The 21,976-nt window shown below is 48.2% G+C and overlaps 2 protein-coding genes across 4 annotated transcripts in view; one reads left to right on the top strand and one right to left on the bottom strand.

Annotated features, from left to right (window-relative positions):
* Window positions 1-282: 282 nt before the first annotated feature.
* Window positions 283-7,520, bottom strand: ZBTB45 (zinc finger and BTB domain containing 45). 2 transcript variants are annotated; one of them, XM_079948509.1, is made up of 3 exons: window positions 7,174-7,520; window positions 3,534-5,191; window positions 283-2,130 (listed from the first exon to the last, which is right to left on the bottom strand). In XM_079948509.1, the coding sequence occupies exons 2-3, from the start codon at window positions 5,095-5,097 to the stop codon at window positions 1,568-1,570; spliced, it is 2,127 nt and encodes a 708-aa protein (XP_079804635.1). In that variant the 5' UTR covers window positions 5,098-5,191; window positions 7,174-7,520; the 3' UTR covers window positions 283-1,567. The 2 variants fall into 2 exon arrangements, with proteins under 2 accessions (XP_079804635.1, XP_079804636.1); XM_079948510.1 differs by lacking the exon at window positions 7,174-7,520 and adding an exon at window positions 6,826-7,053.
* Window positions 7,521-14,386: 6,866 nt separating this feature from the next.
* LOC307200124 (long-chain fatty acid transport protein 2-like) overlaps window positions 14,387-21,976 on the top strand; it is a 37,215-nt gene continuing 29,625 nt past the window's right edge. Inside the window, exons 1-2 of one of the 2 annotated variants that reach the window (XM_079948512.1) lie at window positions 14,387-14,978; window positions 21,223-21,432. In XM_079948512.1, coding sequence (XP_079804638.1) covers window positions 14,501-14,978; window positions 21,223-21,432 — 688 coding nt within the window. In that variant the 5' untranslated portion in view covers window positions 14,387-14,500. The remainder of the gene's footprint in view (window positions 14,979-21,222; window positions 21,433-21,976) is intronic. The other variant, XM_079948513.1, reaches the window with a different exon arrangement.

Below are 21,976 nucleotides of genomic sequence, written 5' to 3'. Positions count from 1 at the left end.
CCCGAATGAACCAGCCTCCACTGAGAATGAGGCTGTGATTCTATGGACACAGGAAACTGCCTGACCCCAGCTCAGACTCTTTGTCCACCGTGCCCAGTGTGGTCTACTCTGGCTATCCAGGGTCTCAGACAGAGATAGGACTTTCCCATCACCTATTATCTGATTCCCCGCCTCCCGCCTCCACAGAGATGCCAGGGGCTGAACCAGGAATCATCTGCAGCCACTGAGCTAGGCTCCCTCTTCAACCATCTCATCCAAAGTTCCACTGCCTTGAGAAATATACACAGACACACACACACTGCTTTATTTCCTATAAAGGAGAGAAACAGCTTGGATAAGTTGATCCATTACAAATAAAACAGCCCCAGAACCCAACTGCTTTGGAAATGCAAGACAGTAAGAGTATAAGCTGTAAGCATGGCATAACCAAACAAAAATAAAAATAAAAACTGTGTTTCTCATTTATTGTGGCTGATCTTTTTATAAGAACAGCCAAGTTGGATCAGGCCAGTGATCCATCTAGCATCTACCTTTCTGCTGTCACCAGCCAAATGCCTCTGGGATGCTCACAAGCAAGGCTTCTTTTGCTGGTATTCCCTGGCATCCTGCCTTTGACCACAGACATTTAGCTATTGGGGCTAAATATTGAGCTGTTAAGCCAGCATGGTGTAGTGGTTAAGAGCAGTGGACTCATAATCTGGTGAACCAGGTTCGCTTCCCTGCTCCTCCACATGCAGCTGCTGGGTGACCTTGGGCCAGTCACACTTCTCTGAAGTCTCTCAGCCTCACTCACCTCACAGAGTGTTTGTTGTGGGGGAGGAAGGGAAAGGAGATTGTTAGCCACTTTGAGACTCCTTAGGGTAGTGATAAAGCAGGATATCAAATCCAAACTCCTCCTCCTCCTCCTCTTCTTAAGCAGCCTTGCACTAAATCACATCACCGGCCCAATGAGCCCAGTACAATATACCCCAGGGACAGGGAACCTGTGGCACTCCAAATGTGTTGTGGGACTCCCAACTTCCATCATCCCTAATTGCAACTAATCTGCCCATAATAGCAAAATCTATTCTCCCACCTCCCATCATCCCTGACCAAAGGACGTCCTGGCTGGGACTGTCAGTCGCTGCGAGTTCCAACACCTGGAGGACCACAGGTTTTCCCATCCCTGGTCTACTCATTGGCAAAGGTCTTTCCCAGTTCTGCTCTTTGTGGCTGGAGTTGCCAGCAATTGGAGCTCTGCCCTTCCTTTCATGGTAAGGGTGGGTTCTGCCACTGAGCTACGGGCCAGGAATGGCATGGACAGCATCAGTGCAAATTCAGCCATGTTCCTACCACCAGCAACCTTTACAGGCGGTCGACGCTGCGGCCTAATGACGCAACGACGACGCTGAGACTGTCTCCTTGAAAATTCACAGCCTGGCTCGTGCACATGGCTGCCCCTGTCAGTAGGAGAAAGCTACATCCTATGTTGGACAGCCTTTTTAGTTCTCAAGATGCTGGAGCCACCGTCAACAACAACTGCTGGACAAAAGAAAAATTCATAAACGGAGCCTGGGGAGAAAAAGCCTTAGGCTGTGTGAGACTGCATGGCTGCCTCTGAAGCCGGGTCCCCTTTCCAGGCCGCAGCCGGTCCTTCGCCAGACGCTTCCCCTTTCCAGGCCCCCATACTGCCTTCCCCAGGGACCGGATCCCCCGCTTTCCACACAGCAATGGCCGTCTCAGCGGACGGTTCCCCCGCTTTCCACGCCGCGGCGGTGACGGCAATAGTCCCCTCGGCGGCAGAGGAGGCGGTGGTGGCGATGCTCGGCTTCTCTTTCCAGTCGGCGGCAGCCGCGGCCACCCCAATGGCTCCAGGGGCGTCGGTCTGCCCGCCCTTCCAGGCGGTGTGGGTGGTCATGTGGCGCTCCAGCAGCGTGCGGTGGGAGAAGTACTTGTTGCAGATGCAGCACTGGAAGCGCTCTGGGCGGTGTGTGCGCATGTGGACGTTGAGCGAGCTCTTCTGGGTGAAGCGCTTGCAGCAGATGGAGCACTGGAAGGCCCGGACCCCCGTGTGCGTCACCATGTGCTTAAGCAGGTAGTCCCGCAGGGAGAAGGAGCGCCAGCAGATGCTGCACTGGTGGGGCTTCTCGCCTGTCGCGGGGAGGGAAAAGCACAGCGGGTCAGCCGAGAGGACACAGAACCCCCAATGCTGGAACCCAGAAACTGTCCCGTGGCGCTGGACCGAGGGGGACATCCCTCCTTAGGGGATGATGCCCTAAACGGCTTTGGTCCTGATATACCTGAAGGAGTGTCTCAACCCCCATCGTTCAGCCAGGACCCTGAGGTCCAGCATCGAGGGCCTTTGGCAGTTCCCTCATTGCAAGAAGTGAAGTTACAGGGAACCAGGCAGATGGCCTTCTCGACGGTGGCATGCCCTGTGGAATGCCCTCCGGTCAAATGTCAAGGAAATGAACAACTATCTGACTTAGAAGACATCTGAAGGCAGCCCAGTGCTGGATTTACATATAAGCTAAGCAAGCTCTAGCTTAGGGCCCCACTCTCTTGGGGCCCCCAAAAAAATTTAAAGGAAAAAACACCTGGATGTACATTTCCAAAATATGATAAAATAATGAATAATACCTACATACAGCAACAGTGGCAAATGGCTTTAGATAACTACTAGGTCCATAAATTACCATATAGCAAATATTCAACACAAAAAACAGTGACAATTTGTTGTTGACAAAGGACAGCTGGACATATAAAGGGCCCCTTTAACTTCAGTAGCTTAGGGCCTCATCAAACCTAAATCCAGCCGTGCCTGTATCTGGAAGATTTTAATATGTGATGTTCTGTTGTGTATCTTATGTATTATGTTGGAATCCTCCAAGAGTGGCTGGGACAATCCAGTCAGATGGGCAGGATACAAGAAATACATTATTATTATTATTATTATTATTATTATTATTATTATTATTATTTGCCCAAACATTGTAAGCTGGCCTCACTTTGAATTTATACCTGGCATCTAAGTGTAGGTCTGTATTTATCTCTCTTGGGTACATAGATATTGCAAGCCAGGCCTGCAACAAAATATTGCAGCATGGATGGCTGCTGTTCAGGATTCCAGTGACACACCTTCCCATTTTCTACTTATCCCAGACTCCCAACAGTTAGCGTTCCGTGGTCACTGAGCCTACTTAGTCCTCTCTGAGCTTTTGGGCAGGAAGAGGCTGCCTCCCTCCTTAAGGCTGTTCCCCTGAATACTGTATTTCTGCAACCTTGGGCTTGGCATGTGTCTTTGAATCCTATTGCCTCTGGCTTGCCCTGGGTGGAGAACATAGAGGGCCAGGTGTGTGTACAAGCTAGCCTACTGTACAAAGTGCAATTTGCATTCATGGCTCCACTCACAGTGGCCTCTGGCCCAACCAACCAACCCCTGGAAGGTTTCTCCTGGAAGGGAATACTCCCCTCTAGATGAAAAAGGGTTCCTCGCCCCCACCGTACCCCCAGCAACACCCTCCCAGGAAGCCCCACCTCATGGTGCCCATTACCAGAATGGATGAACATGTGCTTGGTGTAGTTTTTGCGGGAACTGAAGGTTTTCTGGCAGTGGCTACACTGGTAGGAGGGCTCTGAGCAGCGCGAGGGGCCAGGCTGTTGGCTCTGCTGCTCTCCAGCGCCATGCAGGGGACCTGTGACCATGGCACCGGGGCTGAGCTGCACCATGTTGCTGGCACCGGCGTCCTGCTGCTGCTGCGGCGGCTGCGCCTGGATACTGTAAAAGCCCTGAGCCACCGCAGCCGGCTGGGGCATGTGGAACTGGAAGATGCTGGTGGTGCTGGTGGCCGTGCTGGCGCTGCTGACCTCCGCCTTGAGCTCCCGTTGGATGCCCAGAGAGGAGACAAAAGTCAAGCCCCCGCTGCCGCTATTGCTGCGGGGCGGGAAGGCTGCGGCGCCGGCAGAGGGCCCGCCCAAGTCCTGTTTGAACTCTCCCGCCAAGCTCCTCAGGTTGGAAGCCTCCAAGCTGCAGTCCGAGTGGAACTTCTCCCTGTCCCGTGCGGCGGAAGCTGCCGCCTCTTCGCCGCTTTGCTCCCCCTGCCAGGATGGGATGAAGGACTCCGAAAATACATCCTGGTTCCCAAAGAAGTCCTGGCCCTCGGCAGTGGCGTAATCCAAGTGGAGGCTCTCCTTCCTGCCAGCTCCGCCGGCACTCCCAGAATCCTTTGCTTCCGCCTCATCGCTGAAGCCGGCAGGGAAACTTCCGCTCCCGCCACACTCAGGGAAGCAGCTAAGCTTGGCTTCCCTTTCTTCCACCACCACCACCCCCTCCCGGCCTTCCCCACCAACACCCTCCTCCTCGTCTTTGATGATGACAGGCATTGTCTCGGACAGCTGAAGCCTCACCGGCTGGCGCTGCTTGCGGCTGTGGCAGCTGGGCGTGGCCTCGGCGGGGTGGAGGTACGGGCCCCCCGCTTCCCCATCGCTTATGCCCCCCTCGCAGGCTGCCGCCCTCGCCTCCCTGTGCTGGGAGGAGGAGAGGAGGTCGCGCAGCTTGTAGCGCACCTCCGAAGCGCAGAGCAGTTTGGGGGGCTCCAGGTGGGAAGCGTCGAGGTCCCCGGTCCGCGAGATGCTGCCAAGGGCCTCCTTGGGTGGCTGTTCTTGGGGCTTTGCCGGGAGGACCCTGGGAAGGGAGAGGGGCACCGTTGGCGGGGCAGTGGGAGGCTTGGGGCTGCGGCTTTGAGAGATGATCTGAGTGCATTCGTCAATGACCGTCTTGATCTGCAGGATGGAGGCAGCCGTGAGGATCTGCAGCGCTTCTGACTGGGCCACCACCAGGGAGCCGCTGTACATGAACTCCACCAGCTGGCGGACCACCTGGCTGGGGACCACAGGCGGGACCTCAATCTCCGAGTAGCCCAGCAGCAGCTTGTCATGGAAGAAGGGGCTGCCGGCGGCCAAGACACAGCGGTGAGCACGCAGCGTGGCCTCCTGGATGTGCACTGTCACGTCGCAGAAATGGCCGCCCAGGCGCTGCCCATTCAGCGTCTCCAGGAGGGACTTGCTGAAGTTCTGGAGGTGGATGTAATGGACGGCTTCAGCCATGCTGTCCCGCATCCCTCACCGGGGTAGCCGGAGATCGAGATCCTTCCAAGGAGCAGCGTGCATCCCACGCGGGACAGTCAAACAGCAGACTCTTCTCGTACAAAGCCTGAAACACAACATTATTATGAATTGTTGTTATTACCTGCCCTCCCCCAGAATTAAAAAAAACCCCAGTGTACACGCTTGCTGGTATTTAACCCAAAATAAATTAGCAAATATGTATAGTTCAAATGTTTGTTGGAAGTGTAAGGAAAAGGAAGGCACCTTTTATCCTATATGGTGGAACTGCAAAGTGATAAAGGAATTCTGGGAAATGATATACAATGAATTGAAAAAAATGTTTAAAATAACCTTTGTTAAAAAAACCAGAAGCCTTTCTATTAGGAATTGTAGGTGCAGAGATACCAAAAAAACTGAAAAGACCGTTTATGTACGCTACGACAGCTGCAAGGATGGTGCTTGCCCAGAGATGGAAAGACGACAAGATACCTACTAGGGCGGACTGACAGAAGAAATTATTGGATGACGCAGAGATGGCAAGATTAACCGGGAAAATCAGAAAGACCACAGTAAACACTTGAACTTTAGCAGGCTTTAAATAACTCCTGCAATGATACATAGACTTTGGATATAATGGAGGATGGCAAATTAGATGGAATTGTTATATGCAGTTAAAAAGTTATTTAAGAACCCGTAGAGGGGAGGAGGGAAGTTTTGGGATTCAGAAGAATCTTGTGCAAAATTCTAATATTTGTAATAACATTATTTGTGTGAATGAACTTGTAAAACCAAATTAAAAAATTATTAAAAAACAAACAGTGTAAAGGTATTTAATTCAGAAGGGTGGGCCCTGAAAACACCCATCTGAGGCGTCAAAGCCCTTTGGTATTTGGTGACAGCTGTACATCGAAGGAGCCAGGCGCACCTCTGTGGGAAGGGAATTCCACAACTTGAGGGCTGCCACAGAGAATGGGGAAAGCCTGGGGCAAAATAGCAACAGCACACACTAGGACACGGAGTGCGTATAACCCAGGCTGCCCTCTAAGGAGCTCAGGGAAATGCACCCCAACCAGCAACACACCTGGGACTAGTGGAGCAAGCCATCCAAACAAGTGGTGGATTTGATAGTTTGATCAAGTAAGTCAGTGTCAATACGCAATGCAGTTTGTTTTGAAATAGCAGGTAACAAGAATGTTACAGATTCATGTGAAGAGCTACTTTACAAAAGTGAGATGTGCCGGGGTTTTAAAGCAGCGTTTCACAAAAAAGGTAGAGCAGAAATCGTAATAGAAGGTACAGCTGGTTTCAGGTGCTGCAGAGTGGGAGAGTGGCTGACATAACAAGACAGCCAGATTGCCTTCCAAATTTCTCTAATGGAGGAGAATCCATGGAAAAAAATTAAAATTAAAATGACTGCACCTCTACTATTTTTTTCTCTTTTGAGAAACAGGGAGATAAACCACTTGATCCTACACAGAAAGAGAGATAAAAGTAAGTGTTGTGCATCCGACCACCAGGAGCTCCCAATGATAGGCAGGGGAATGGATCCAGGGGGGTCTGGGACCCGGTTAAAAGGTCCTGACTCGACAGGAAGAAAATGCTTTTCTCTGGAAGCTGCAGCTGGGCGTCTCCACCCTCCTTTCACCGGGAATCATTTCCCAGGGCAACAAAACACCTCTGAGCCCAGGAGCTTTGACACCCGGATAGCTCCACCAGCAGCAATGAATTCTCCCCACCCACCCGAGGAAAGAAATCGGGAGCTGCTGGGCTTCAAATCCGGCCAGAACGCAGCACATGCAGAAGCCCCGCCTCCCTCCAGGCGTGCAAAGGTTAATAGGTGGCGAAATGCGCTCTGTCCATGCTCAGAGGCGCCCTCGCCTTCCTCGTGCGCCCTGAGTCCTGCCTCTCCACCTGCCCCAAAATCCGGGCTCTCCTATTCGGATCAGACCCAGGAGTCCGGGCTCCCGTCCGCTACCTGGGAGCCGAACGATGCACAGGATACTTGGGAGCGGAGGGAGGCAGGGAGGGGCGGGGCAAAGGCCGGGTGGGCGTGGCTTGCGCCCGGGTTGGAGGCGGGGCCCCTCTCACCTGCGTCTCGGTCTCCCGCCAGGACTGGCCGTGCCGCCTCCGCTGCTTCCTGGCTTCCCTCCCCGCGGCCTCCTTCCGCGCACGTCCCTTTCCTCCCACCGCTTCCGCGCCGCCCATAGAGAGAGAAAAACTAGAGGCACACGAGCCCTGTGGCTGCGGGGAAAAGCACAGCGCTTCTGCAAGAAAGCCGATTGAACTCAATGGCTGATAACGGCGGGGTTCAATCCACCTGCATGTTCTTGCATCGCAGGGGGTTGGGCTAGATGGCCGTCGGGGATCCCTTCCAACTCTGCAATCCTACGATTTGATTTTAAATATATTTTCATTAAAGATTTATTGGTTTACAAAAGCATGTGCAACGTCTCATTTTTCAGGTTGCGTTTTCTACAGATCCAAGTTTCATTTGTTGCGAGACATTAGGGTTACGTTCTGCAATCCTGCGGTTTTGAGTACCTAGGCTGGGCTGCGCTCATTCGGGGGTGCGCAAGGGGAGCGGCGGTGCTCCGCCTGGCGGAAGCCCAGCGTAGACGCAGAAAGGAAGAGAACGGAAAGCGGCGTGGCGATCTCTCTACTTTCCGCACTTCCATGCCCTACCCGTTGGCAATCCCCTGAAACTCGGGATAGCGCGCAGTGGGCCTGCGGTCCAGCGAAAGCGGCGCGGGGATCCCTGGCCAGGTTGGAGGGCCGGCAGCTCAGGCCACCGCTGACCACTAAGAACAGAAGGAGAGCCCGGCTGGGTCAAGCCGACGGCCCCTTCTCACCGTGGCCGACCTGGGGGGGGGGGACTAGTGAGTAGGATCCGCGCCCAGGGGCACTCTCTCTCCCCTCCCGTGGGTCTCAGCAGCTGGCAAGCCCTGGCCGCCTTACTTGGGGCTGATGGGGCTTAGTCCTGGTGGTGCATCATCTGGCCTGCACCGCCTTACTTTATCCCTAAATAAGGCGGCATTTCCTCTCGGCTGAAGCCCCATCTCCGCTATTAGCGCTGGATTAGTTACAGGGCCGTCGTAAAACGCCCCCCAATTTCCCCCTTCCTCCCGCGCAACCTGCCCAATTCTGCAGTGCAGGGTGATGTTGCTATAGGCGCACATAGCATACACACAATCTCGTGATAACGAGACTACACTGCAGGGTTGTTGTAAAGTCACTGTCTGCCACATTCCCTCCCCACGCAGTGAGCTGGAAACAGTGTGGGGTCTCGGATTCTGACTTATTTTACTTGCGGGCAGATCGATGCCGTTTCCACCCCGCTAGCAAAGAGTAAAAAGGGAGTCAAAAAGTATTCCGGAAGTCCTGCTGTCAAGCAGGGGAAGTATCACTCTTCTCCTTTTTAAAAGTCTATGTGTTCGCCGGTCAAATCCGTAGCAAATAAGGGGGAGAAATATAGAGGGGCATCATTGTATTTTAGACAATTTCCGGGTTCTCCTCGAAGACTATGTCTTCCGGAGCAGCGTTAGCGTATCTCTTCCAAGCAAGATTTTTACATTCATTAGCTCCGATTGGGCACTAGCAAGGTAGTAGTCAAGAGAAACGCTTCTGCTCTTTTTAACCCTGGACACTTAAATGTGTGGAATGCATGCATTTGGTGGCGTTTTCTAACAATTTTAGAAATTAACCCACCAGATGCAAATTCCAAGCATCCCCATGTTATATGCTGGGGAAACTGAAGTTAGGAGAGAGGAGCTCCTAGGAGATTGATGGCAATCTAGCCCAATGTCAGTATTGCAAGTTCCTAATCAGGTTGAGGCTAAGACACATTTACAACAACCTTGTAATGTAGTCGAGTGGTTTGGATTATTTTCTAGCCAAATACACTAAGTACAAAACACTCCCCAGGTTGCAGCAAAGCCAGGATACTTAAATGGACGAATTAGACCTCCCAGCCAGCCCCAACCCAGCACTCAACTGCAGGTAGAAGCTTTCAGCTTATTTAACTTGCATGCAGTTACGTCTAAAAAACTACCCACCACCTTTTAACAATTTTACACTATGTAAAATTTACATTACAAAGAGCAGGACATCCTGGTTTGTTTGTTTGTTTGTTTGTTTATTTGTTTGTTTGTTTATAGCTGTGCTGGTCCAATCATTGTTGCCCTAAAATTCAGCTCATTTTTCAGGGCATTTATAATTATAATGGGGAAGAGGAAGAAAAAGAACAGTGGGCTGGCTTCAACTAAGTTCTACTTAGAGTAGGTCCCTTAAAATTGATGGACCTAATTAGTCATCTCCATTAATTTCAATGAGTATAAACTATACAGTATAAACCATACAGTATAAATCACACATTACAAATAAGATATGAATTACATTAATATTAATGCTACTTGCTTTCACCATACAGGGGACAGAAGTGAGAGACCTTGCTTGCTTTCTGGAATTTTAAAGTCATCTGGTACAGAGATAGGTGGTTATTGAACTGAATAAGACCTCTTCCTTTTTACAGGAAACAAGAGAAGTGGGTGCAACATGTGACACAATTTTAAGTGGCCTTTTGACTTCGCCTTTGACATCTCCTGGTTGCATTTTGTCCTATTTTACCCAGTACTAAATCTCTCCACCCTTTGATGTGTGACGTAATAAGGGCAGCCGCAGTGGTGTGATAATTGCAGGCTATGTCCTGCTTTGAACCTATGTTTTTCTGCTATGACCCTTGCCCATTCCTACCCCCGCTGCTCTCCTGCAATAGCTGCTTCCATGCCCTGTTCATTCTCAGGCCTCCAGCAAACAAAAGCTGTCTGAGGCACTAATTGGGCATTGGCAAGAGTTCCTTTTCTAGCCTACTTCCGCCCTCATTGCTGCCAAACTCATAGAAAGAAGACGCCTGGCTTACACACTCTGCAGATGCTGGTGTGAGAAAGAAGAAAACCCGAACGGTGCTGGCTCCAGCATTTTTTTGGTGGGGAGTGGGGACTCCGGCACTACGCCCTCAGGTAGCCTCCCAATCTGGAGGAGGAAAGAATCCTGTCCTCTGGTACTCTGATGGCACTCTATCAATTAAATAACCATCACCTTTCTTGGATTCTTTATATAAAATGAGTTGGGGTGGTGGGCCCTCTGCTGGTTGTGGAATCCTGACAAATACCCAGCCTTGCTATTCTTTGGAACAAGCGCTGCAAAAAAATATCCAAGCATGTTTTGGGGTAAGATGGAGGCTCCTATAATAAGGGATGCCTTTGGAAAACGAGCAAGGTCCCAACTAAAGAAGAATGGCAGCTTAAACTGATGGAATATGCGCAGCTTGCGGACCTAACATATAGAATAAGAGAACAAGAAGAACATACCTCAAAAGAATATTGGAAGATGTTAATTAAATATATGGGGGGGATTGTAAACAAGTCTAAACAAGTTTTGATGGGTGTAATAATGGAATACTGAATGGTTTAGCTTATGTAAAATATGCAGGGGTTTATAATATGCAAAATGAACCATGGAAAGAGAAGAAGGGAAGTCATTTTAAGGTTGTTTAAATGAATATTCTAAATATTCTAAAGTGTAAAACAGAAAATGTGTGTGTGTGTGTGTGTATATATATGTGTATATATATATATATATATATATATATATATATATATATGATGCTTTCATACTCTCTGCGACGATGCAGACAGCAGCATGCACCATGAGTGGGAGGGAAGGCAAATAAATCAGCTAGCTCCCTCCTGGAGCCTTCACTTCTGCCACCAAGTGAATGCCTTTATTTTTACTGGCTGCTTCTACTGAAACAATAATTTAATCCTTGTAACTTGTAATCTTGGATTGCCTCTGGCCTCAAAACTGAATCTGAGCACCCTTCCCCTGATATGACTGGGCTCTGTTCCCAAGCTGCCCGGAGCCAGCGCGCAAATCATTCTTGTCTTCCCATGGTAAATGATAGAACTGCCTTTGTGCCCGGCCCCATCCCATTCAGTATGGACCGCCAGGGGAATCAAACACACAAGACTGTTTGTCTTGTATAGCACGCCTGACCTACATTCCTGAGTGAAGGCTCTTCGTTTCTACAGCGCAACAGGCTAAGAATCCAGAGGCATGAAGAAAACCTCAAGCAAAATCTCAGAGTGAAATGGAACATTAAGATCTTAATGGGGTTGCGTTTGTGGGTGGTAAAGATGAGCGTTGCAGGCTTGGCTAGTTCTCCCAAACATGCTGTATCTTTTCCTTGGGCTTCTGTTATCCTCCTGGCTTTTGGCCAGTGTTCCCCCTGCATGCCCCAAAACGCTTAAAAGTGGTTAAACCCTAAAGCATGTTCTTTGCTCTATAGCACTAGGATAAACATCCCCATGCAATTTTAAAAAAATGGACAAGAGAAGACAAGTTTTATATATTTACTACTGAATCAAGCCAATCAGCCTTGAAGCAAGGTTCCTTCAGTCTCCTGGCTGATCATCCCAATTCTAAGGGTGGTTTGGGGCCACAATAACCGTTTTTGCTTGGGGAAAATCATTCTGACAAGTGCTTTTATTGTGAGGATCCTTGCCAGGTTTGGGTTGTGTACACACTATATAAAGCACACACGCTTAAATACAGTTCTTTCCTGCCATTCTCATGGGTAAGACATGGAGGAATAGAAGGCCGGATGCATGGAAAAGGTAGGGGAGTAGCGACATTTGACCAATTATATTCATTGTTGTGTCATGTGTGTGAATGAAACGATATGCTGGCATATTCGTCAGAAAGCTACAGTTCCATAATGCAGCAGGTACTGCAATGTGAAAAGAATGTTAGAGAACAGGACAGAAGCACTAGCATTATAAACAAGGAAACTAGTGAAATATTCCCCATGTTTGAATGCACCCTTAGTGTTATGTGTGAGCCCCACCCACAGGCCAACAATTAATGTCAATAAACCATGATCTGAAGCCCTAGTTTGTTACTGGATTGCAAACTCTGGTTTGTTTTAACTATGGCTTGGTGTTATGTGTGAGCCCAGCAGCACCCATCTTTAATCATGGTTTGTTTGGCCACCTCATCCCAGATTTTCCTACTCGTATTGAAATACTGCCCCTCAATGAGGCCAAACTTAGATTCACAAAAATTTTAGGGGTATGCATCCCCCTGTGTCGCCCCCAGGAAAAAAAACACTGCATATCAGGAAATTCAGGTTACACAACTGCAGTTCATTGGAAGTGCTTGCTCAACAAACCAAACTTCCCTCAGAGATAGGACTTTTGTGATAAGGAAAGTGGTCACCGATACACTGGTCAATAAGTGATCACACTTATTTGGAAGCAACTTCAGCTAACCTCCCCACAAACAAATCGGGATGAATGCAGGTAAGCAGTAAGCAGGTCACCTGGAAGCTCCCCTAGCAGCAAGCATCTGTCATGCCTTTCAAACAGGGATGTCTTTCAGATGGAGACCTCTGTAAGGTCACTCACACAGTTTATGAGAGAGCAGCAAAGATTGGACTGCAGGTCCAGGTGACCAACAGTTTGGTATCAAATGTGCCATTTTGGTACAGTGGTACCTCGGGTTACAGACGCTTCAGGTTATAGACTCCGCTAATGCAGAAATAGTACCTTGGGTTAAGAACTTTGCTTCAGGATGAGAACAGAAATCGTGTGCCAGCGGCGTGGTGGCAGTGGGAGGCCCCATTAGCAAAAGTGGTAACTCAGGTTAAGAACAGTTTCAGATTAAGAACAGACCTTCAGAACGAATTAAGATCTTAACCTGAGGTACCACTGTATTCACTTTGTGTGTGTAAATATTTTGAAGAGGGGGACAAGGTTCACACTGAGATTTAGGGGCCCACTTTTGAATATGTTGAAGGTTAAATTGCAAACAAACAAAAAACCCCACCCCTTCCAGAAAACAAGCCTACAGCAAATCTCAATTCTTTTTTGTTGCAGCTCCCTTTATAACAGTAGTCAGAGTGTAGAATCAGTGGACCAGTCAGATATACAGCATCTCCTGAGGATAAAAATCTGTGTAAGTGGGACATGCAGCAGTGTGTTGTAATGCAGACTGCTGCTTCTCCAGGAAATGGCTCATGTGCTTCCCATTCCTCCCTTCCACCTATTTCTCTCCCCCTACCTCTGATGACCACATTGATTTACTTCGGGGTGAAAGTTCAGCCCCTTTATAGGTTTTTCCCCTCTTAAAAGTTTTGTGGTTGTTTTTTGCCCAAGGCAGTGGTGTAGCGTGGGTTGTTGGCTTCCAGGGCGGGGCAAGTGTTGTGCCCCCCCCCCCGGAGGACTGGGCAGCTGTGGGGGGTGCACTGAGCCCACACAGAGGGTGGACAGAGCCCAGGAGGCACATGGCTGCTGGCGCTGCCACTGCTGGTGGCGGTAGGAGTGCGCCTTCTTGGTTTGGCGGTTGCACTGCCCCTGGTCTCTCCCTGCCTCAGCCAGGGGTGCCAACTTGAATAAATATTTGGGGGGGGAGGCAAACCCCGCCCACATAATCACTCACATGGTCACACATGGTGTCATGGTGCACACATACCATTTGAATGGCAATGTCCATCAACTTGGGAGGGGCTCAAATATTTTATTGGGATGGGGGTCCAAAGACCCCTCGGTCCCTAGGAGTTGCCGCTGCAGGGACTGCTTCTGGTGGCAGAGGTTGGAGAGGACTGTGACGATGAATTCTCAAAAACAGGAGCATGTGGAAGGACCCACAGGCTCTGTTTAGCCCTGTGAAGATTTTTGAACATCTCAGCAAAACGGAAGAAATGAGAAGTGCAATGGCTCTGTTGCACCTCGAGTTGTAACATCAGGTTTGTTCATCTGCACAGAAATGCAGAGAGATGGACACACAACTTGCTCATGCCCTGGTGGATCTGAACTCCTCTAGGCATGGAGCTGCCAAGCTTCCAAAGAGTTTCCTTCTGTTCCTGTTCTTTTTCTCCTCAGCAAGGCTGCTTTTTGGGACAGCGGAAATAATCTATTCTGCAAGGCCTTTTCATTAAAAAAAAAAAAAAGGCAAGCAGCTCAGGCAATTGCCAATTTCCTCCAGCGCTTTTGAAATGTGAACTTTGCCTCTCTTAGAGTGGACTGGGGTCAACTCGCGAGGAAGACTCAGAACTGTGCTTGGGACCTGCCTCCAGCTGCAAGCGAATGCCAGTGTTGCAGATAGGGGAGGGAGGCTGCAAAGGGTGGGGGCTCTCAAGAGCTATCTTGTGCAAGTTAAAGTTTTCTGTCTGAGAGCCAAGAGCTTTCACGAATCAGCCTGCAGGGACAGATGGGAGGGGAGGGTTGGAAACCTCGTCTCATTCACTTGTTGCTCAATACGCTTTTGCCTTCCATTCAGCACGGCTCAGACGGAGGCTGTAGGAGCTAGTGTGTGCCTGCGGCTTGCAGGGCCCTGGGTCTTTTGAGGTGAGATCCCAGCCATGCTGGACTTCTACACAATTGCGATAGGGCTCCTGATCCTTCTGCTCCTCCTGGGGAATGTTTTCTTCCCCTACCTTTGGCTGGACTTGGTTTTCTTCTTCACCGCCCTTCGAACAGGATACAAATGCCACAGGTGTCTCAGCCGCAAACCTCCCATCACCTTACTGGACTTCTTCTTGGCCAAAGTCCAGAAGCACCCAGAGAAGCCCTTGGTCCTCTTTGGAGACGAAACCTATTCCTACCGAGATATCGACAGGCGTAGCAGTCAGCTGGCCAGAGTGCTCCGGGACCAAGTGGGGCTGAAAGAAGGGGAAACGGTGGCTGTTTTCCTCAAGAACGTCCCTGCTTATCTCTGGGTCTGGATGGGACTGGAGAAGATTGGCAGTGTCATGGCGTGTATCAACTATAACATCCGAGCCAAGTCTCTCTTGCATGCCCTCAGCTCCTGCAAGACCACAGTGCTACTGACAACTCCAGGTGAGTTAAAAAGGTAAAGGTAAAGGTACGCCTTGTGCATTTACACCCAAGGGGGCACCTGAAAGCCTGTTTGTGCTGCACATGTCAGGCCATATAGTCACAATGGAAAGAATATTGTGGAATTCTCTTGAACTGTCCCCCCCCCCCCCGTTTTAAAAGAGGTTTGATATGTCTTTTTCCATCCCTGACAAAATAGCACAATCTCTGTGTTGTCTGAGCTCCTCTGCACCTGAGCAGTTTCAGACTTTCCAAGGGAAGAAAACAACAACTACATTTAAAGGAGGGGAGATCTGAGACAGTGATGTCAATCAGATGCCCTGGCATTAATGAGGAGACAGGCTGGCGCAAATCCACATTGTGGACAAGCGCTTGAACTTTGACTACTGATCTCCACTCAGGTGCTTTAGCAAGTCTGATCAGCATAGTTAATGCCCAGCAGAGTTCTAAATGCAGGCATCCCTCAGAGTTCGGCTTCTCCAAGGGAAAAGAGAAGGGGGATTCTGGGTTGTACCTAACACAAATGCAAAGCTTGATTGGGAAAATGGCATATTTGTTTAAGTGGCCATTCGTTTAAGTGGATCTACTCTGAGTATGGCTTACTTTGAGATCACACCCTTTGTTGATGAATCCACTGTCTTATTAGCCAGTGGCCAGCTCTGGACACCTTCCCCTCCCCAGATCAAGGTTTTGGGATTTAGTTACTTCGCTGTAGTTTGGAGAATGCAGGATCTTTGCCTGTTCAAGTGAGGCATTGCTCTTGATGCAAACTTTCAGTTGCTATTGGCTAATAGTTTTACCTTTCCCTGACTGTGGCATGGCTTCCATTACCTTTTTTTTATTAAAGGAAAAGCTTTACTTTAAAAGCCATTTTCTTCCTCCTTGAAGCACTGTTGTTTGGCATTTTGGCACATGGATAACAGAACGTCCAAGTGTCCCTATTTTCCAGGGACAGTCCTGGATTTACAGAAGCCATCCTGGTTTCTGATTTGATCCTGGAATATCCCGCTTTCTCTTATGACGTTCCTATTTTCATTGGAGGAATGTTGGAGGATATGGAATAGGAGTCCCTATTTTCATCGGAAAAATGTTGGAGGGTATGGGATAATAAATCTCTTAAGCTGAAGAGAAATCAATTTTTCTCAGCTAGTAGAAGTAACAATCTTTCTTTGAGCATGGGTGTATGAGAGAAATTAGGCAGAGTGCAAAGGGAAAAGAGCTGGAGAAAGCATTCCTTGAGTAAGTAGTCATTATTTCAGTTGCTTTAGCCCTAAAAAAAAGCAAAGCATCTCTGAGTCTTCACCACGCAGGGTGTGTGTTTTCCTTGTTGGACTGCCTTCAGTGTGACCTCCCAAAAACGGGTTAGTTTAGTGAAGCAGTGTTCCAAGAAGAAAATAACAGCAATAGCTGCTGATGTTTGAGGGAAAGGAAAGGAGGGAAGAGAGAACGAATGGATATCCAACGGGAGTAATATTTCATTATCGACTCCAGTGGTTTCTGTGATGACATCAGTGTAACTGGCCAGGCAAAATTGAGGGTGCTTTGCCATTCCCACCTGAATTGCCCCTTTGCAACAACAACTAAGCAAGCTGTGTCAGTGTTATTATGGATTGATTTGATTTCTCACCTGCCTTTCCCCACAAAGGGCCAAAGCGGGTTATAATAAAATATGCCATTATGCAACAAATAAAAAATGAAGGTTAAAAAATAAAGAAATTACGAAACATTCCATATCTAAAAAACAGTACAAACGTTAAAGAACCATTTCAGGGGGGAGAGGGAACCCACAATTTAAATCGATCCAATACGGATGCAGGCTGGGATAATTTGGAAGGCTTCTAGAAAGAGGAAGGTCTTCATTTGGCGCCGATAAGACAACAAAGACCTGCCTGTCTAATATGTAACAAGAAGAAAGTCCAAATGATAGGGTATCACACTTTTTTTCCAGAATAAAATGGTATCTTACAAATGATGCCTGGATGTCAAGAGTGTCTGACTCTCCCCAGGTCAATGAATCTGGACCAGGTGAGATTTTAATCCATGGCACCAGAGCCAAAGTAAACACTCTTGTGTACAAACAATTGTTTCTCTGAAGCAGAGAGGAAGAGACTCTCCCCCTTTAGACCAGCACACTAATCCTGACTCAACATCAATAGCTTGATAACAAGGTCACGGGAGGCAGGGAGAGTGCATGGGGGCGGGAAGGGGTAGCTGGTTCCCTCTGTTTTCAGGGACTCCTAGTCATGATGCCTATGTTCTCCTTCTTACTGTCCGAGGCAGTCGGCCTCTGCTAGGAATCACAAGTGAGGAGACTGCCGTTGTGTTCAGGTCCTGCTTCTTGAGCTTCAACTGGCCACCGAGACAGCAGGACACTGGGCCAAACTGGCTATTGGCCTGACCCAATAGGACAGCCAGCGTGGTGTAGTGGTTAGAGTGCTGGACTAGGGCCTGGGAAACCAGAGTTCAAGTCCCCACTCCACCATGAAGCTCACTGAGTGACCTTGAGCCTCTCAGCCTGACCTACCTTACAGGGTTGCTTGGGGGATTAAATGAGGAAGGGGGAAGAAACCCATACACCACCTGGAACTCTTTGGAGTAAAGGTGGGATATGAAAGCAGGAAATAAAATAAAAATAAAATGCCATGAGTTCTGAGGCATTAACAGGCTCAGAATATAATGATCGTTAGCAACCAACAGTCCAGCAAGCACGGGGATTTGGTTATCAGTTCAGTTAAACTTTATTTGCAAGCATATTAACAGAGCTGCTCTCGCACACATCCTGATCTAATCAGAATCCTCCTCCCTATTTCGCTTCCAGCAAGATCTGTACCAGAAACGCTTAAGCGTGCTTCTACATTTATGACCTTCCTGGAGGTGTGCCCAACAGAGAGACCTCGGATTGGGAACGTCAATTGGCTCTCCATTACTGTCACTATACAGGAAGGCTGAGACAGTCCAGGAAGGGGAATAGGAGGGAGACATGGAGGTGGGGTTACGGCTGCCATACGTCTGGATTTTCCCCAAAAAGCCCCAAAAGTTAATTTTTGGGAGGAGACATCAAACAAACAAAAAAGCTCAACAGCTTTGTCCGGATTTTCACTTTTGGGAATATGGCAACCCTAGGTGAGGCTGAGACCTGGGAACAGAGGATGGTACAGTGGTACCTTGGTTTACGAACTTAATCCATTCCAGAAGTCCATTCTTAAACCAAAGCATTCTTAAACCAAGGCGTGCTTTCCCATAGCAGTGGGGAACTCAATTTACAAGCGGAACACACTCAACAGGAAGTGGAACATGTTCTTAATCCAAGGCAAAGTTCACAAACCAAAACACCTACTTCCAGGTTTGCAGCGTTCTTAGTCCAAGTTGTTCATAAACCAAGCTGTTCTTAAACCAGGATACCACTGTACTTCTGTCTCTTGGAGGTGGCTGCACTAGCTGCAGATGCAGGACCCCATCTTCTCTCTTCCCTCCCAGGGAGCAGAACACAGCAATGGAATCCATGGAAGGTGCCAGCCCACTGCTGGGGTGGAGGAACCAGGATCCGAATTGGAGGGTTCAGTCTGTTTGCTCAGGCCCTGGAAGTGCTTCCACCACTGGGAGCTGATGCATCCTCCCTGAATCAGTCTCGCCAGGCATGAGACTCTCACAGCTATGTTTGCTTGGCCTTGTCTTTAAAGGTTTGGCAGGTAGCATCCCAATCTGTTGGGACAGCTTTTCTGAACTCCAAGCCCTGATCTTGGACTCTTGGATCTTGCTACCAGCCTGGCTAGCCTCGCTTTTGTTTTCATCTAGCCTGAGCATAGCAACCGCTCTGACTCGTTCCCTGTTGCTGAGCTTGTTAGTCTTCTTGGCGTCAATAAAGAGCCCTTCCTTCCTCTCAGGAAGGAGTCTCTGTCATTGTGCTCTCAGCAGGAGCTAGAACAAGGACTCTTCTTATATTCTTATGAACTCACATCTTTGGATTTGTGCAAAAGAGCCCTAGTTCCTAAATGCAGCTGCTCCCCTGAGATGGAAATTAACTATACCATAATACAGTATAAGCTGGTCTAGGCTATTTCATTCATCAGTCTTTTTCTTTTTATGGGCAAAATTCACAGTTGTACAGAGATATATGAATAAGCACCCCTTCCTCCCATCTTTTCATGCACTTAATCTTTCTGTTTTGAAAACAGCTGGGAGGGGGAGCGATGGTGGAGAATCTGTTTTGAGTATCCTAGGCATTATCCAATAAAAGGCAGACATTTACGGTATATTAGCAGTTGCAGCCACAGTTCTGTGGGGTAGTTCCCCATTTTCCTAGGAACATCTGCAAAACCAGTTTGACCGGTGACCATGTGGTAACCTCAAATATTCTGAATTTGTACGTGCCAAAAACTACACCAAAGGTTACACAATCATAGGCGGACCTGAAAACAGGCACAGCCTTGCACATCTGTTTGATGGAAAGGCAGGATGCAAATTTAAGAAATAAATAATACATATTTTCAACAGGAGTGGGTGCAGGTTTTTCTGCTGTGCCCTAAGCACTGTTTTCCCCTTGCTTTCACTTCTCAAATGACACATGTACAGCCTTTTGAAGGTGAAAGTTGAATTACTCTTCCACTTTGCCTCGCTCCTCCCTATCTGATATTACGTTTGCCTTGCCGCTCCCTCAGGTGTTAGCAAATTATATATTTGTACAGCATCCTTTTAGAAACACACACACACAAACAAACATGATTTTTTAAGGGTGCCTCCAGACTGTCAAAATTTTGTCAGGGGGATTCTAGCAGATACCTGGAAATTTAGGTGGATTCAGGCTGCATAAACACTATACCTTTAAAGCACATTTGACACACATCTCCCCCTTCAAAGAATTCAGGGCACTGTACTGTAGTTGGTTAAGGGTTGATGGAAATTGTATCTCTGTGAAAGGTGAACTACAGTTAGGAGAATTCTTTGGGGGCGGGTGCTTTGAATGTGCTTTAAAGATATAATGTGTACACAACCGAAAATACTCTGCCTCTCATCCCAATGAATTCCACTTTTTAAAAAGAAACACACTTTTAGTGCCTAGGAACAGGGAAATCCATTTGTTAGCTGTGCACTGGTTTCATTATTGCATTTGTGTTCATTGAATCCTTCCCTGACAAAGCAGATTTTTGTTGCTGCAGTTCCGCTGGCAGAGGTATTTCGGTGGCTGCTCCTGACAGCTGCTGCTTTGTCTCTCTTGATATTGTTGCATTGTTCCAGGGCATCCCTGTAATAAAAGAATTAAAAGCTGACCCCCACAAGACAATTCCAGCTGGGACCACCAGTTTAAAAATTTGAGTTCCCTCTGGCAACATAGTGTCCAAGACAGCCTTTCCCCTACCTGGTGCCCTCTAGAATCCTTGGGCTATGTACACATTAGTGGTTTGAAATGCAGGAAAATCATTCCACCGCCACTACTGGTGCACTTTCATGTAGCTTTTGTATGTATGTTGCTGTTCACACACCAGAGAAGGGGGTGAGGGTGTTATCACCTGAGACTCATTACCTGAATTGTTTCCCTGTGCTGAACTCCAGTGCATCTGCACATGCTCAATAGCTGCCTGGATGTACACACCTCAGCTTAGCCACACCTTCCAATTTCAAATCAGATGGAAGTTAGTTTGAGGGAAACTGCCTCAAACAGGGGTATTTCTCAAGAAGCTACAGGAAACCAATGGATTGTAGCCAATGTCATGTGCTCTGGGCTTCAAACACCAGTGGTGGGATTGTGTGTTGGAGCTGGAGTAAGCAGTAATGTGTACCCAGCCCTGGACTTCCATTAAACCCAGCCAGAACGGCCAAGAACGATGGGAGTCGTAGTCCAAAACATCGTGAAAGGTGGTCCAGTTCATTCTGCAAATAATAATTAGCAGCAGCATCACCATCATCTCTTCTAAGGCTGCTACTGGAAAATAAAAATCGGCCCATCCCATGAAAGCATTTAAATCTGAGCAAGAACAAATGGGTACTTTTTGTTGCTGAAAAATACTGAAGTATCCTTTCATCACTCATAGCAACAAATGAAAATTAAACCAAATGGGTTCCAAAAATAATGCACACTCCTGTCCCAAATGCTACTGTCTGGTATACAACTGCAATTCTGGTTATTCATAAGCAAACAAAACCATTCTTTATTGCAGAATCTGGGCAGGCTGCCTTACTGTCTAGCAGGATTTCCAGAATCAAGGGCCAATCAAGGGCCAATCTCACCTCTTTTCATGCTCTCTTGAAGATTTCAAGGCTGCCATTGAGGATGTCCTTCCTACTCTAAAGAAAGAAGGAGTCCGGGTTTTCTTCCTGAGCGAAGACTCCCCAACCGAGGGCGTGGAAGCTTTGCTGGGGCAGATCCAATCCAGCTCAGCCGAGCCTGTGCCCATTTCCTTCAGAGCCAAAGTGACCCCTCAGTCATCATCCCTGTATATTTACACCTCTGGGACCACAGGTGAGGAGGAGAACATCAAAGAGGTGGGTGAGGGAGCAAGGGGAGGGGAAACTTGGCTTGCATGCCTGGAAATATCTTGTTTCCCATCTGCCCTCCTCCTGGGCACTTTTGAGGACAGATGGGGTTTGCCCATTCAGGAGGGGCCATAGCTCAACCATCAAGGGGATGCACATCACTTTGATCCAGCCCAAAGTGGATCTCAGTGTAGATCCCCGCCTGAGACCTCAGAGAGCCACTGCCGGGCATGTGTAAAACAACTTTAGATATACCATATTGGCCCGAATATAAGCTGCACTTATTTTTCCAAATTCTGACTGTGAAAAGTTCAAGCGCAGCTTAAATTTGCGACCTTACAAAAATGGGCTTTTACGGTATCACTGCTTAAACAGACATACAGTAAAACAGAACGGGTGTGACTGCCTGCAGAATTTTAAGGGAGTGGCTTGTATTCGGGTATTGTCTTTTTCCCCTCCCCCCCTTGAATTTTAAAGGTGTGGCTTATATTCGGGTGTGGCTTATATTTGGGCCAATATGGTATCTCTGA

Source organism: Podarcis cretensis, assembly GCF_951804945.1.
Source record: "Podarcis cretensis genome assembly, chromosome: 13".
Lineage (NCBI taxonomy): Eukaryota > Metazoa > Chordata > Lepidosauria > Squamata > Lacertidae > Podarcis > Podarcis cretensis.
The sequence above is the reverse complement of the archived record's forward strand: the minus strand, read 5'-3'. Positions and strand labels throughout refer to the sequence as shown.

Coding starts and splice junctions, on each gene's coding strand:
- ZBTB45 (XM_079948509.1), bottom strand. CDS start 5,097: ATGCGGGACAGCATGGCTGAAGCCGTCCATTACATCCACCTCCAGAAC. Junction 2,131..3,533: donor GCACATGTTCATCCATTCTG/GTAATGGGCACC, acceptor TCCCCGCGACAG/GCGAGAAGCCCCACCAGTGC.